This window comes from Cyprinodon tularosa, unplaced genomic scaffold (assembly GCF_016077235.1).
Source record: "Cyprinodon tularosa strain WSP-4 unplaced genomic scaffold, ASM1607723v1 ctg563, whole genome shotgun sequence".
Classification (NCBI taxonomy): Eukaryota; Metazoa; Chordata; class Actinopteri; order Cyprinodontiformes; family Cyprinodontidae; genus Cyprinodon; species Cyprinodon tularosa.
In genome coordinates, this window is record NW_024039300.1 from 38,253 (window position 1) to 53,932 (window position 15,680).

Sequence of the window (15,680 nt, forward strand, 5' to 3'; positions counted from 1 at the left end):
CCCAGTACTATATTGTCAAAACAGACACAAAAATAAATAAATAAATCTCGCTTTTCCACTTGGAGGTAATAGTATGTTTTTGATGTTTACACATTCAGACACAAGTTTGACTTATTGACTCAGTGAGACTCAATCTGAAGAATTTGTGGAAAAGTTCAGATATATTCCACTTCCTTTTTTATTTTTTTCACTTTATTGTGTTGATATTGTGGTTATACACTGTATACTGGGAGGATGAGACAATTACAAGAAAAGCAAGGTCAAAATCTTGTCACAGGGTTGATGTAGTTGTTGTATTTTTTTGTCCTTGAAAAATACAGTTAAGCTCTAAAATCATTCCTGAGTCTGATAGATTTAGATTCAAATATTCTTTCATTCAACCCACAAGATTTTTTTCTGACAAGAAATGAGACAGACGTCTTTCAGAAAAGAAAATGTAAAAAGAGTACATTTTGAAAAGTAAAATCTACCTCTTTATTTACTTTTTAGGAAATTTGTGTCATTTAGGTTTTAATTAATGATTCCACTAATAAACAATGTAAATGATTGGTTATACAGAAATACAACTCTTTTTACTGTATAAGAAGTGCCGTCATCCAATCAGCGATGTCTCATGTTTACCACTGATACCTACCTTTTCCGGTAGGTTAATGTAATTGTGTTTTCCTTAATGTAGTTGTGCTTTGCTTTATGTAGTTTTGTTTTGCTTAATGTAGTTGCGCTTTGCTTTATGTAGTTGCGATTTCCTTAATGTAGTTGCGCTTTTAGATTTGTAGTTGCAGTTTGCACTTCAGGGCCACCGTAAACAATAGTCTGATCAGGGCTTACAGACACAGGAAAAAAATTACAGGAGTTGAGATTTGTCACACTGCTAAGCAGAATCATCACTGGAAATCGTGTGGCACAGTAGGGAAGCTAATAATTTTATGAAAGTCTGAAATTTTAATGATTATAGAGGCTGACTGTAAGGAGATGATACAGTCTGCTCATGTTCTCATTGTTATCTGAGAACTGAGCCAGAACTGAAGCGTACTGAGCCCTACTGATGAACTAGTACCAGTTTAGCGCAGTTGGTTGTGTCTGGCACGGTCCGGTGTGTAGGTCGTGCCATTTACACTGAAGAGTTATCTTGGTTACCGTACTCGTACCGATCTCAGCACAGTTTCAAAAGGATAGTGTAAATCAGGCTATAGAGCACCATAAAAGAGTTATGTTTAGGAGCGAAACAGGACTAAACACTGAAAAACCAATATAATGAACATTTTATTAACCACTAGGTCAGATGAAATTACTAAGACAAGAAAAAACCAGGAGAAAAAATGTAGATTTTCCCCTGTATTTGTTTTTTTAAAGCTAATATGAACTCAATGTATACTCCTCAAGACAAACTTTGCTTCTTAAACACAAGAATGCACACTAAACTGTGATATTATTGCCTCATTGGTTATGTTCTTTGAACATGATAGGCTGTGGCAAAAACAGGGTTTGGAGTTAATACTAGACCCTAAAAAGTCAAAAGAGTCAAGCCTTTCCGGTGATGTCAAAATTGTGGAAATTGAAAAAGGATTAAAGAAGATATGATAATTTGAATGTTAACACTGTTCACAGCATTTAAACTAAAAAACTAAAACTAAAATCAGAGTTTTCTTATGCCCCATTTTTAATAGCCGATCCGTGCCAAGTTTGGACAGAACTTGGATCAGTTAACGGGGCTGAGCTTGGTTCTTACCACCATTTACACGTCACCCTAGCACGGTTCCTCACCTCCTATCAGCCGTCGACCATATTACAGCTCTCAATGCGGGGAATTACGCAACAAAAATGGCGGCGCCTATAACATACAGGAACTTATGTGCCTGGATAGGATCCTCCACTCAAATTTCAATGAGAATCTCAGTCTCTGTGTCATCCCAAGTCCCACCACACTCTTTTGATGCCATTCATTGTTAGGAAGCTGAGAAGAAGTTGGTGTTGTCAGCAAGTGAAAACTTCTTTGAATTGCAAAGCCTCAAAATGAGTCAGCTGACTCTAAATAGGAGATGAGATGGTCTGCTCATGAGCTCTTTGTTATCAGAGAACCGAGCCTCAACTGAACTGCGCCGAGCTCTACTGTTGAACTGCTCAGCTGCGTTCCATTTACACTCAATAGTTATCTTAGTCACTGTTTCAAAAGGGTAATGTAAATAGGGCTTTAAATTCGCTCTGCGCCCACCCGAGTGGTAACAATAGCTGTTAATTCAAACACTTTAGCATAGTTTATTTGTACCCTGTAGTACCTGTCAAGGCTACATGTCAACAAACTGTACCATTTTTCTACAAATTTACAGTACTTTGACAGTAACACTCAACCCCAAAAAATTAAGTGAAAACTTAAAATCTTGATATTTGTAAGACAATTAAATGTCAACTGGTTAAGTTGTTCTATCTCTGAATATTTTTTGTCTTATCAAGTTGCAGTTGTGATGCATGAAAAAAGAAAGAACATGTTGATTCAATTGTTGGAATTTTTTTCAGCTATCAGTCATTGAGTAGGAGGGAGAATATGAGAGAAGACAGAGGAGGTGATCTACAAGACGATGGTCAGACTTTATCTATACCCATCAATTGTTACGTATAGAGGGCTTTATTCAAACAGCTTCATTCTAACACATATAGTATAAATCCTACAGTAGATATGCAGTCCACTCTACAATGTTGCATTTAACTCATTATACTTTATTTGTTTATCAGGATTTGTTCATTCTTTAATGTTATAACAAATTCCCTCATGTATTCATCTCTCTTTTTTTTTTTTGTTACTCGTCCTACTTCTTCCCAGATTAATATTTTTTTTTTTTTTTTTTTACCTTTATTTAACCAGGAAAGTCCCATTGAGTTAAAGTAACTCTTCTTCCAGGGAGTCCTGGCCAAGAAGGCGGCTTAAAAGGTTACATTAACATAAAACCACAGGAGACAAGACAACCACAGCTACATATCATCTAGGCAAAATTAAAAACAACACAACAAGATTGGGCATACACATACAACCAAAAAGCAAACAGCAAATAAGGCAATATAAATGAGGTAAGTGAAGCTTTGTGCCAGCAGAGACCTGTAGATGGATGGCTGTTGCAGTAGCTTATCTTCCAACACATTTCCGGGGACAAACTCGTAACAGATGCCATTCTGGAAGCTGCAGTAGATCTCGGGGCCGCAGCCATGGGCGTGGAACACCTGGAACATCTCTACCTCTCGATCGCGATTCACATAGAGTTCTGTCATTCTGCCGTAAAGACGGACAAGAACACAACCAGAGTCCTGGAGGTTGCCAACGTAGCAGCCAATCAGCTGGTTAGTGATGCCTTCTGTGAATGTCTGTGGGGAAATAAAGTTCACCATATCAGAATAGAAGTTCCCAAGGAAAATTTAAGATACCAAGTATTACAATAAGTAAGATAGGGTGTCATTTAGAAAATTATTGAAATTAAATTGCTGTACTACACCCACACCAGCTGCTATATATGTTATATGTAAATGTTTTCTAAAGGCAGTGGAACCAGATTAAAGTACAAAAAAAATGCAAAAATTTGTTTTATTTCTTTAATAAAACAACCAAAAATAAGTACCTGTCAAAATGTGCAGAGGAGCCCTATATATGCCTGTTAGTCAGGCTTTATTTCTAGCTCCAAAATGTCAAAATGGACTTCCTGAATGGAATCTACTGTGGCTCAGTAAATAATCAAACTGTGTCAGCCACTATGACCTTTGCTCAATCACAAATGAGTGAGAAAATTTGTCTAAATTGCACACAGTTATATTGGCTCCACATTTTGTCCCTATAGACATGCATCACACTTCAGGGGCCTATTATATAGAACAATGACAATCCAATCTAAAGCCTATCATTTCACTCATATGTTAGTCATTTATATATTACTGAACCAGAGTTTAATAAACATCTTTGTAATTTCTATTAAACAATGTCAGTCCACTACACAATTTTTTACTAGTTCGTCAACTAATATGTGTTTTGTTAAAGATTAAGATCAAATATCTATCATATTATTCTGGATACACAATGTTGCTGCAGTCTTACTTGGGAACATTAGAAGAATTACATTTTACAACAAATCCTTTAACATAACTGTCTATAGAGTAAAAATCCAATATGAAAAAACAAAACGCAACATAATTTGTAACAAAAAATATAACCTGAAATTTGTCGCCAAAACCAGAGAATCAGAGACATTAAATATATATATTTTTTGCTCTTCATCTACTTTTCCTTGGCTGAAAAAGGAGGATGGTGTTTATTTTAAATGATACGCAGATGATAGCCAATTAGAACGCTATGCTGTTATAATTGCCCTTAATTTCTTAAAATGTAATAAGATAAATGCTACATTCATACCGCATGTGACTGGAGCAGCAAAAGCAGCTGGTCTACATGCAAAGTCAATGGTTGAAGCGCATCAAGGCTCGTGTTCTGAGCAGCAGGAGCAGCGCATCTTGACGCATCTGAGCAGCTGAAGAAGCGCCTCATGAGCTGCTGAACATCTGATGCGCGTGACGCGCTTCACAAGCAGCAGCTGCTTGAGTTGGAAAAATGTATCTTTTGCTACTTGACATGCCATATTAACCAATCAGAGAAGCTGATCTGGGAGCTGGCAGGGAAACAGACACATTACTGCTGATGCAGATCGCCATGATCATGCCTCTGAAACGCCTAAATTGGCTTAAAATGACAAAACATACTGACAAAATATGTACGCATTTATTAATTTGGTGACTGCAGTTTGGATTACGTACATGAAAACCGCTAACATCTCCTTCCAGCCACCATGAACAGTAGTGGAAAACCCCAAGAGGCGATGGGGCCAGAGGCAGCTGTTGCTAGTATTTCCAGTGACAGAGCAGCGCCGGTGTACGGGGGTTTTGTGCTGGTCCGACAGTGAAATAATATCTGAAAGCAGGGTCATGATCTTGAACTGACTGCACAGATGATATTTTGAGTTGGACTTTTTTCCTTAAAAACACATATAAAATACTTTTTACCCACTTATTACCAAATATAGCAAGGCCACTCTCTGCCATTGAACACAGGACCAGCAGAAGCATCACCTGAAGCAGCAGGTGCTTTTTTGCTGCTCAAATCACGTTAGGTGTGAACGTAGTATACTGTAAGACTTAATTTAGTGAATTTTAGGATTAAAGTTACATAACCCTTTACAGGAAGTCAGTTACTACTAACCTTGGTGTCAGAATGGATGCTGACCCAAAAATTCGACATCCTGGTTAAAGCTAGTGTTGCACCGATACCGATACCAGCACCGGCCAGGCCCCAATCCAGCACTAAAATGCCGGTATCGGCGATTGCCAGCAAATGAGGCTCTGATACCATTTTGAGAGCCAAAAGTTTATTCAACTATTGTCAGCCATTCCAGGTTGGAAATAAAAAGTTTTGCTTGATACAGTTTCTATTAGTCTTTTTTCCAGCTTCACAAAGGTAGGCAGCAGCTTGACAAAGCCATGATGGCAATTATTTTACCTCCAAATAGTATGAAGTTCTTCATATATACACACATACATCAATTTCAAACAGCCAGCTATCGTTATGGTAACGGTGCCAAAAAAGTTTCTTTCATTTAAGTTAATTAGCCAAAAATAGAACCCCTTTTCACTAGAGAAAATTCAGAGACACTAATCCATGCCTTTGTTATACCCAGCTGGAATACTTCAATGAACTTTATGTAGGGGTTAGTTTCACAAACATTGCTCAACTCCAAAGAGTGCATAATGCTACAGCACATCTTTTATCTGGCACTAGTAAGCATGAACACATTACCCCCATTTTAGCCTCCTTACAGTGGCTACCTGAACATTTTAGGATCCACTTTTAGGTCTCTTAAAGGAATAGTGCACCCAAAACATGATTAGCCTTCATTTTCTACTCACCCCCATGCTGAACAACACTCTGGAGTACTTTTTTGATATCTCAAATGCATCTGGAGATCTGGGAGGCTTCTTGCTGTCTGCTGACATTCAAATAATGGAGGTCTATGGTGACCGAGACAGAAAGGTCCATAAAAGTCCACAAAAAACGTGTCAATATTCCTCCATACTGGTCGTCCAATGTATTCCAAGTGTCCTGAGTGGGTAGCATCCAGAATTTACTCGAAACGAAGTCATTTAGAATGTTTTTAGAGCATAAACAGTAGTGTATAGGATTTCCTGAAAGCGCGCACATGCTCGCTCACGACGCTACGGAAGCCGGTCTGGATGCTACCCACTCAGGACACTTGGAATACATTGGACGAGCAGTATGGAGGAATATTGACACGTTTTTTGTGGACTTTTATGGACCTTTCTGTCTCGGTTACCATAGACCTCCATTATTTGAATGTCAGCAGACAGCAAGACGCCTCCCAGATCTCCAGATGCATTTGAGATATCAAAAAAGTACTCCAGAGTGTTGTTCAGCATGGGGGTGAGTAGAAAATGAAGGCTAATCATGTTTTGGGTGTACTATTCCTTTAATGGTCCAAATTCTTATCTTTCTGAGCTGTTGCACATCCATGCACCCTCTCATTCATTCAAGTTAGCTGATTAGCTGATTCTCCGGGTGTCTAAAAAATCAAAAGGAAACTTACCGGGGATTGCATTTTTTTTAATGGAAGCTCCAAAAATGTGGAACTACCTTCCTTTGCGTATTAAACAGTCTACCCCTCTGTCTGATTTTAAAGCACTCCTTAGGACTTATGTATTTGCCCTGGCTTGTTTATCTAAACCTGTGCTGTGAAGCATAGATAAAAGTTTGATTTCAGAAGTGGGACGGATGCAAGCATTTTTTAATATAACTAACTTCAGTGTTTTGACCATCCAACCACAGACCTGATTCAGATGTTTGTAAAGTGAGTGTTGGGATCTGGAGATGTACCACCTTTCTCCAGCAGAGTGCGCTGTGGGTCTCCTGGGCTGGAGCCCTCCAGCACACCTGACGCTCATCAACCCATCAGGAGACCTTCCTACATAAGCAGCAACCAGACCTTCCTTCGACGCCGCAGTGTTGACCAAGTTTGGTTAGCGAACCTGAGCCTCTGTTACCTGAAAGAATCTTAGTTGTCTCTTGAGAGAAACCTGATTCTAATCTGCCTCTGTCTTTTGCTCACAGGAAACCCGTCTGAAGCTCTGGATGAGCTTTAACCTGCCTGCCAGCCCTAGTGAGTAGTGATGGGCAAGTGAAGCCTCGTGAAGCAATGAAGCTTTCCAACGCAAAGTGTTGAAAAAAGTTCATTACTCGATGCTTCATTCATCACTCACTAGTGACATCTGCTGGTGAAACTGTAAGAGCCTTGTTACTCAGTTGGATCATACTTCCAAATATTAGGAAATGCAATATTGTCACAAAGTTTTCATCAAACTCATGTTTAGTAAGAGGAGAATCCTATTCAATTGTCATGTTTTAATGATTAAAATGATTTTTAGCCAATCTAATCCTTGACCATCAGTGGTGGTGTTAGGTTTTCTTTTATGACATGGACTTATTAGACAATGAAGATATGTGTTACTTTAATGTATTGAGAACTGAGTGACTGTTGCTGCAGACTCTGTGTACTTTGAGCTTGAAACTTGCTTCCTTAAAGACAGAATTTGTTTAAAATCATCTCTTCCTAGGAGTTCTAGTTCTGATTCTTAATATCAAGTTACACATAGAGTTTGCCTCTTCTAATGGCTTTTAGTCTGGTTTTGATGTGTGATTCTGATGCATCTCCTGATTAAACAAAAGAAAATATAGAAATTTCTGGATTTTAGGTTTAATTGTTTTTATTTAGGAATATGACTTTTTTCACTGTTTCAGGTTGTGATTGTGATCTGTCATCTCATAATACTCCCACATATGAGAGGTTTTTCTCTTTTTTGACGGCTCCATTACAACCACTGCTGATGAAAACTGTTCTGCTGAGACCAAACCACCTACTACAACCCACAAAGCAACAGGATTCATCGCGCTTTTATTTTGAAAACCGACACGCAAAATGAAGCAGTCACGTGACCAATGCAATGCGAGGCCTCGTTTGTTGCCAGTCACGTGGTTTTCAACAAGACAACACAGGCCTCGAAGCGGGGCTTCATTGACACGCCCCCTTATTACTCGGTACAAGCCTCGAAGCCTGGCTTCAGATAGCCCATCACTACTAGTGAGCCAAACCTGAAGATTTCAATCTGGATTCCTCCTGCTGCTCTCAGGGAAGAGCTGGAATCTCTAATCAAGGTCTGCCATTCATTAGTCAGAAGTTAGACGCTGCTGCTGCTGCTAAGCACTCTGCTGCACCAACAGTCTCTGGACCCAACCGGTTCCCTCTCTCACAAGGAAGCTTTGGACCTCTTCAAGGTAGACTCTGAAATATCTAAGACTCAACAAATTATCTGACTGCCTGGCTAATCAAACTGTCCGTCTGTGCAGACAACAGTGAACCCAGCCCGGACCAGTACCTGAACCAGTTCATGTCTTTGTGTGAAAACCTGTTCAATAAACTCTGTTAAACTTTTACTCAGCCTCCGTTTGTGTTCTGCATGTGGGTTTAGCCTCTTAGACGGTGGGCCACTCAGGAGCTTGTGGACAGTCTAAACTCAGGGAACAGGCTTCAACTTGAGCTACGGTTTTCCCCTAGTCTTAGTGCTCAACAAATTTCTGTGTACTGTAGCGTAACATTGTATTTGGACAGTAAAAACTGCAGGGGACCAGAATGGATGTTTGAAAAAGTGGAGGGGACATGTCCCCCTGGTCCCCCCCGAAAATTGCGTCCATGCTGTCCATGCTTTTTTTATGACAGACATTTTTTATTTTATTTATTTTTTTTACTTTGTTTTTATCTAATTTAAGTCCTCTGAGTCTGTGTATCAGTTTGCTGTTGGTCACTTTACAGCAGTTTAGCCCTTAGGATATTTTAAAGTGCTTTATAAATAAAATTGTTTGGATTTTGAGTTTAAAATGCATTTCAGCTGATTTAGAAATGGGAAAGCTTATTGCAAAGAAAAAAAATCAACAGATATAAAAGAAATCATTTATGAAGGAAAGCAGAGCAAAATGCACAGGTGTGCGCTTCGCAGCACAGCAGTGTTCCAGGACAGTCTGTACTGCCTGTTTGTGTACACAAAGACACCACATTGGCCACTGTTTGCCTCCAAAGCCTGCTTGGTGTCATTCAGGGGTTTCCAATTCTGCACTGCAGTCCCTGAAGTATTTTCTGAGCCTCCACAGGGACATGAACACAACACAGTTTCTCATCTAGGTAGATTGAAGAAACATCGCCATTTTGACATCTGATCTATCATTCATAGAGGGTGGAAGGCTGGTTTTGACATTTGCAATTAAGTTCTTTTTTGCCCGACTTGTATCTGTGGTGTTCTTTTTGATCTCATTTGTTTTAAATGATAAATTATTTCAAATTAATATGAAAATAAAGACTGAGTCTTAGCACACACATTTCATTGTCATCTTTATAATTAATTCTGTTACTTATCATCAAAAGGAGGGTTGTGAAAAAAGGTTTTAGGTTTTTGAACCTCAGGATCAAATTCTTATGTTTTTGTAGATGATGTGGTTTTATTGCTGCATTTAAGCTGTGATATTTAGCCTGTAATAGAGCAATCCACAATCAAGCATAAATCACTGCAATAATCTCTATGTGTCAAATATAGTGACATCTCATTTGATTATTCAAAGCAAGAAATATATACAAGCAAACATATATTTCATTGTCTTATAACTCTTTACCCTCGAGCCACTAGTTAGCAGTGCACCACCTGAGAGCCAATTATTCAGCTGCTCTGCACCAGCCAATTTATAAAAATCACAAAGTACTTTGTTATTATCTTCTAGATATAACATCATAAATCGTATCATTATACACGTATCCTGATGTGTATCTATTGCCAAAGTCTTATCAGTTCACTATTCATTGTACCACCCAAAAGGAGTAGTTTACAAAGGCTTAAAAAAGCTTAACAAGCTAATTAAGAAGGGCAGCTCTGTTCTAGGAACTCCTCTAGAACCTCTGGAGATTATTTCACAAAGAAGAATTCTTCATTAAGTGAAGCCCATTCTTTACAAAGTGAGCATCATCTGAAGAAGATTTTGAAACAACAACAGAGTGTCTTCCATAAGAGGCTTCTCCAGATCAGGTGCAAGACAGACCGCTGCAGAAGATCCTTCCTGCACACTGCTATTAACACTTGCTTAAAAATCAACCTGTGAGTTACCTCAACATCTAATTTCCCTTTGGGATTATTAAAGTATTTTTGGATTGAATTAAATTGAATTGAACTGGGATCTTTGATAGTAAACAATTGTGGTATATTAATTTTTCACTGTGTTTTTGCTTAAGCCTCTGCCTCAAGTTAATAGACAAGTTCAATGGGTATTTCCAGTTAATTTCCACCTCCAAGCAAGTACTTTGTTAAGTGCATTGCAGTAGAAGGGAATGCTGGGATAATTTGAAAAGCTTATTGTTGCTTATATGGCAACAAAGTTGGCAGGGTGTTAATGCACACAATTTGGTGAACATGGAGGCAGATGTTCAACCAAGCTAGTGTCTAAATGATTCCTAATGCTGTGGTGGTAAAAGAGTCATGCAGCGCAGCAGCTGCTGTCCTATCGCCACAGAGTTTTTCCCGCTACCCCGATGCAATTTTGAACAAAATATATATATTAATGCCAATGTTCATTCATAATGCTCTTTTTTCCATTATTCTTATAGACTCAAGCTCAAAATCATAAAGAGAAGAAGGCATTCATACCAGAGGCTCACTCGTCCATTCAGACCACTCTTTGTTACATGATTTAGAAACATCAACCAATAAGGCTCATTACAGGGATGTATTGCATATATATATATATATATATATATATATATATATATATATATATATATATATATATATATATATATATATATATATATATATATATATATATATATATATATATATAAAACTATATATATAAATCTAAATATTCATCTATATAAATACCCATGTAAACGTCCTTTGCAAAACCCGATATAATGATCCTACTATAAAAAAAAAGAAAAAAGCTTTCATATGTGGTCACATTGTATATACGTATATATTCCATTCACCTTTTTCTTCCTTTGGCACATTGTTCTTCTTCTTTGACTATTTGAACTGATGTGAAAAGTAACTTTCTTCACTGTGAGATCAATAAAGTCAATCAATCAATCAATCAATCAATCAATCAATCAAGCGGCTCTTATAGGTGGAGACAAAGTGGCTCTTTTATGACTTTATTGAACCCAATGCAGAGTAGCCATCCTTAGTCACAACTTAGACCACAAACCATTAGATCTTCAAGTCTCCCTTCAGTAAATGGTAAATGGTAAAATGGTAAATGGCATGTACTTATATAGCGCCTTTATTCAAGTTAGGAGACTTGACCAAAGCGCTTTACACTACATTCATTCACCCATTCACACACACACTCACACACTATTGGTGGTACGCAAATGAGCACTCTTCAAGAAGCTCCCAGAAGTTCTGCAGACCCCTGTAGTTCTGTTTATGTTGACTAACATGTCTGTAAAGAAGCCAGATGAAACTTCTGGTCTTCGCTATGATCAGTGTATTTGAACTCATGGTTTTTGGTTATCTTTCTTCAATAATGGTCATTATTTTGCTCCTGTCTTGTTTAGAGCTGTTAATTTTTCTGAACATGTCTTTCAGTCTTGTACTGAATGTTGCACTATTCAGAGTTTTAAGGTGTTTTTCTTCTCACTGATAATTTTATATGTTATTCGGGAATGATGCTCCGAGTTTAACCTTTGTTTTCTATTTTACAAACTAAACACCTTTCAGTAATGTTATAGTGTAAAAATATACTATGCGAGGCACTAAATGAGGGCTTGTCTGGTTTCCTCTTTCTGAACTTCTCCCCCCCTACATTCTAAGTTCAGTGAAATGATTGAGAATGTATTTGCCTTCTTTCAAATGTGTCCTTTTTGATTATTTTTGATGTTTTCTTCTAAATGTCCTTCAAAAGAAAGTGTGAAATATTAAATCTCAAATGAATGGATATAGGGTTTACAGCCAAGTTATTATGTTCAAATTGATCTTTCCATTTCTTACGGTAAATCAATGAAAAGGAACATGGTGACTAAAGAGGAAACTAATTGAAAAAGCACTTCTAACAGACTGAACACAGTCCATGCCAAAGCACAGGTGTGACAGCAGGAACTGTCTGACCTTACTCTGACGAACACAATACATCATTAAAATGATTTGTGTGATCTGAGCTCTAAAGGGAAACATCTACTCCTCTGTGTACTTTCCAGGACCTGGTATAGATTGAGAGGTCACACGGCCGATGCGAAGTCACCTAACAAACATAAACCCTATTTCTCTGAAAGATTGGACCTTGTGTTTGCACATGGGACCAGAATGGTCTTCCCCCTGTCTTCAATGGATGCTTTGAAAGTACACAAATAAAAACTCTTTCTAAATTCTTACTTTGTTGTACAGCTACCTTGGATTTTTCTTAAAGATTTTTTCATGGAAGATGATTTTTGAAATAAATATCTAGTTCTTAATGTTGGATCGGGCTTAAAATCAAGGTTTGAATTGCATCAAAATTAATTTGGAAATTTCAAACAAAAGAGAAAAATACTTTATGGAATGGTGGAAACTTACAAGGAATCTAGATATTAATATAAACTGTATAAAAGACACTTTACCTTTGTTCTCGCTGACATTAAATTCACTAAAACATTTCTTGTTTTAGGTCAGCTGGGTATTATTTTCTATTGAACATAAAACATATTTATACATAAAACTATGTCCTATTCTAAGCTAATCTAAATTGGTTTATTTAAGGCATACCCTGTGGCTTTGCAAAGCATCATGAAATGATGTGCCAAAATATTAGGGATTTGTAATCTGGTTCACCCTGGGGTATAATTACCAGACAACTGAAGCAGCGGCGGTTGGCCAATAGAGGGCGCCCTACTAACCCATTGACCTTGATTAAAGGGCCGAGCTGTGAAGGTGAACACCAAATGAGTAATTAGCGGTAAAGGTTTGAATTCCATAAAAGTTTTAAGAAATCTTTTGAAAGATTAACATTTATGGTTTTCCGAACGTAGGAAGAGGTTTATTGAAGTTAATCTCTGACTGTGGCGAAAAAATACTTTTACTATAGGTATGTTTCCTTCAGCAATCTGCAAAAAAGGTTTTATGCTGAGGTTACTGTTCTACTTTACTGGAGGGGTTCTGCTATACCATCAAGTGAAAAGCAAAAACACTGATCCTGCAAATGACATCCTGTAGCGGCTGATTGCTGATTACATCATGTTCTGGTTAAAAATTTGGGATTTTGTTCCTTCCTCACTCAGTAGGTTGGTTTAAACATTTTGGCCTTTCAGTCTTTCATCTTGAAGGTCATTTTATTCAGCATGGCTCATTTACTTTGGTTTCAAGTAGCTTTTTAAAGAGCATTGAGGGTTTATACTGGCTTCCTATTTAAAATAAAACCCTGCCCTATAAACAGATTGAGTGAAAAACATCACTCTCAGCATGATTAGCTTGGTTAAATGATCTTTGACTTGTTAGTCTGCAATTTTATTTAAATAACAGCATATTCTGTGGCATGGTTTAAAGTTTTTAAGAAAAAATCATAAAAAAATGAACTCAACGATCCTTCATAAAACCAGTGGTAATAGGATTATGTTTCCGTACCTTCATCTGGATGTGCTGTGCCTTCCAGTCTGGACGGAGTTTCCTCACAAGGTTTAAGATTCCCTCCCTGGGTTCTTGCTCATCAATAGTAATGTCTACATGGAGAAGTTGATCCCGAGAACATCCAAGTTCTTGATCCATGTTAAATAGAGTAAACAATACCCTCAGAAACTGCTTCAGAACTTTGCGGAAAGGTGTTGAGACTCAACACCTGCTTAAAGGTTTATTTGAGGCCAGATTGGAGATAATCTTTTCTTCCAGTAGAGATTAAATAAACCCAGCATTGACCTCCTCTGTACGGTTAAGAGGCCGATTTGCTGCACCTAGAAGTCAGTGAAATTGTTCATTTGTATGACTCAGCAGCTGGGGCCAATGTTCCTGTGGTCATCTTCAGCCCCTCTACTGGAGTTTACTTATTAACTACCTGTGGATCAAGTTTGGCAGCAGGGGAAGAGCTGGATAGGACCAGAATTTAAAAGACAAAAAAGTTACTTTTAAAAACTTGGAATGTAGTCAGACGCCTTAAACATTTTCGCATTTTCTCTTCCATCTTCTACTTATTTTTGCTGTTATTATTAGTTTATTGGTGATTTTTTTATTTTTTTGACTAACATAGAACTTGACTGTGAATAGGAAAGAAGTCGACTTATAGTTTTCATACATTTATTAAATATATAAATTACCTTAAGGCTGCAATCAAATATAGCTTTGCATGAAATGTTCACTGAAACATTTCAAACTTGATAATGTATGTAAATCTGATCTGCTAACCGGCCACAGCAAGAACTGTTTCTGTTTACAGAGCAAAATTGGAGGCACATCAATGTAATGTATTTGCCTTCATAAAACATGCAGAAAGTATGTTGATCATCAGAATGTGCAAACTGCAGGGAGGAGGCTATGCAACTGTGATCACTTACCATCCACAATGCCTTTTTTCAAACTTCAAATAAATTATGGGGCCTTTTTCTGTGTCAATATTATACAAAAAAGTTTGAAGCCATTGTGACAAAATGAGGCACAGGTGCAACTGCAGACTAAATAGAAAAACTTCTGTGTTCATAACATCCTTTTCTGGATTCTCAAAGATTCAAATAGTTTAAATATTGTTATTTTTATTTACCAACTCTTATTTACCACACCTAGAGACAATGAAATATCTCGTATTCAATTAATTTTCAACTCAGGTTATTTTTAAAGTGTCGATTGACAACACCTGTCATCCCAAGGGAGTTTAGAGAAACAAATCAGATCGAAAGTTGGCTACCGGTATCTAAAAACAAACAAACATTAAGATTACATCCAGGGATTTATATAAATCTGATTAATGGCAGTGAGGAGAAATCTAAAACATGCAGGGCAGTAGAACTTGAAGACCAACATTAAAAACCACTGATCTACATCAATCTTTCATACTACATGCTGCAACAGGGGAGAGGAAAAATGCCCTTTTAACTGGAAAGAACCTTCAGCTGAACCAGAGCCAGGCTCAGTCTGAGTGGTCTTCTGCTGAGGCCAGTTGGAAGTTTCAGAAGACAGGAGCAGATAGAAAACAGGAAAATACAAGCACTGATCCATAAATAATTTTCTGTTAAAAAGTTAGCGGTAAACTACGTACAGTAGCTCCTCAGGTTGCTCTGTCTGGGAAAATTATTTTTTATCTGGAAAAAGTCTTGGCAAAACTGCATTTTCGTTTCTTGCATATGTATTTAAATTCTATATTTTGGAGGATGAATATTAGGAGAGAATGAGATCACATTTTACCTTGTTTGTCATTGTGCAGTTGTTACCTGCAGAAGTTGCTCTTTTAGAGGACTTCTGCAGGTAAACCAACCATGCTCCCTATGTATTACTTTATAATCATAACCCAGTATTATCATCATCATTTAAGATTAGGGGAAAATGTTAACAAAAATCATTTTTTACTTAGATACTCTGAAATGTAATGTGGG

General features: G+C 37.5%; 1 protein-coding gene across 1 annotated transcript in view; it reads right to left on the reverse strand.

The window, feature by feature from the left end:
• The window catches only part of LOC119796962 (ethanolamine kinase 1-like), a 30,533-nt gene extending 16,424 nt beyond the window's left edge, over positions 1–14,109 (reverse strand). The window contains exons 1-2 of the mRNA XM_038305756.1: positions 13,729–14,109; positions 3,092–3,354 (exon numbers count right to left, since the gene is read on the reverse strand). Coding sequence (XP_038161684.1) covers positions 3,092–3,354; positions 13,729–13,869 — 404 coding nt within the window. The 5' untranslated portion in view covers positions 13,870–14,109. The remainder of the gene's footprint in view (positions 1–3,091; positions 3,355–13,728) is intronic.
• Between the last annotated feature and the right edge of the window lie 1,571 nt (positions 14,110–15,680).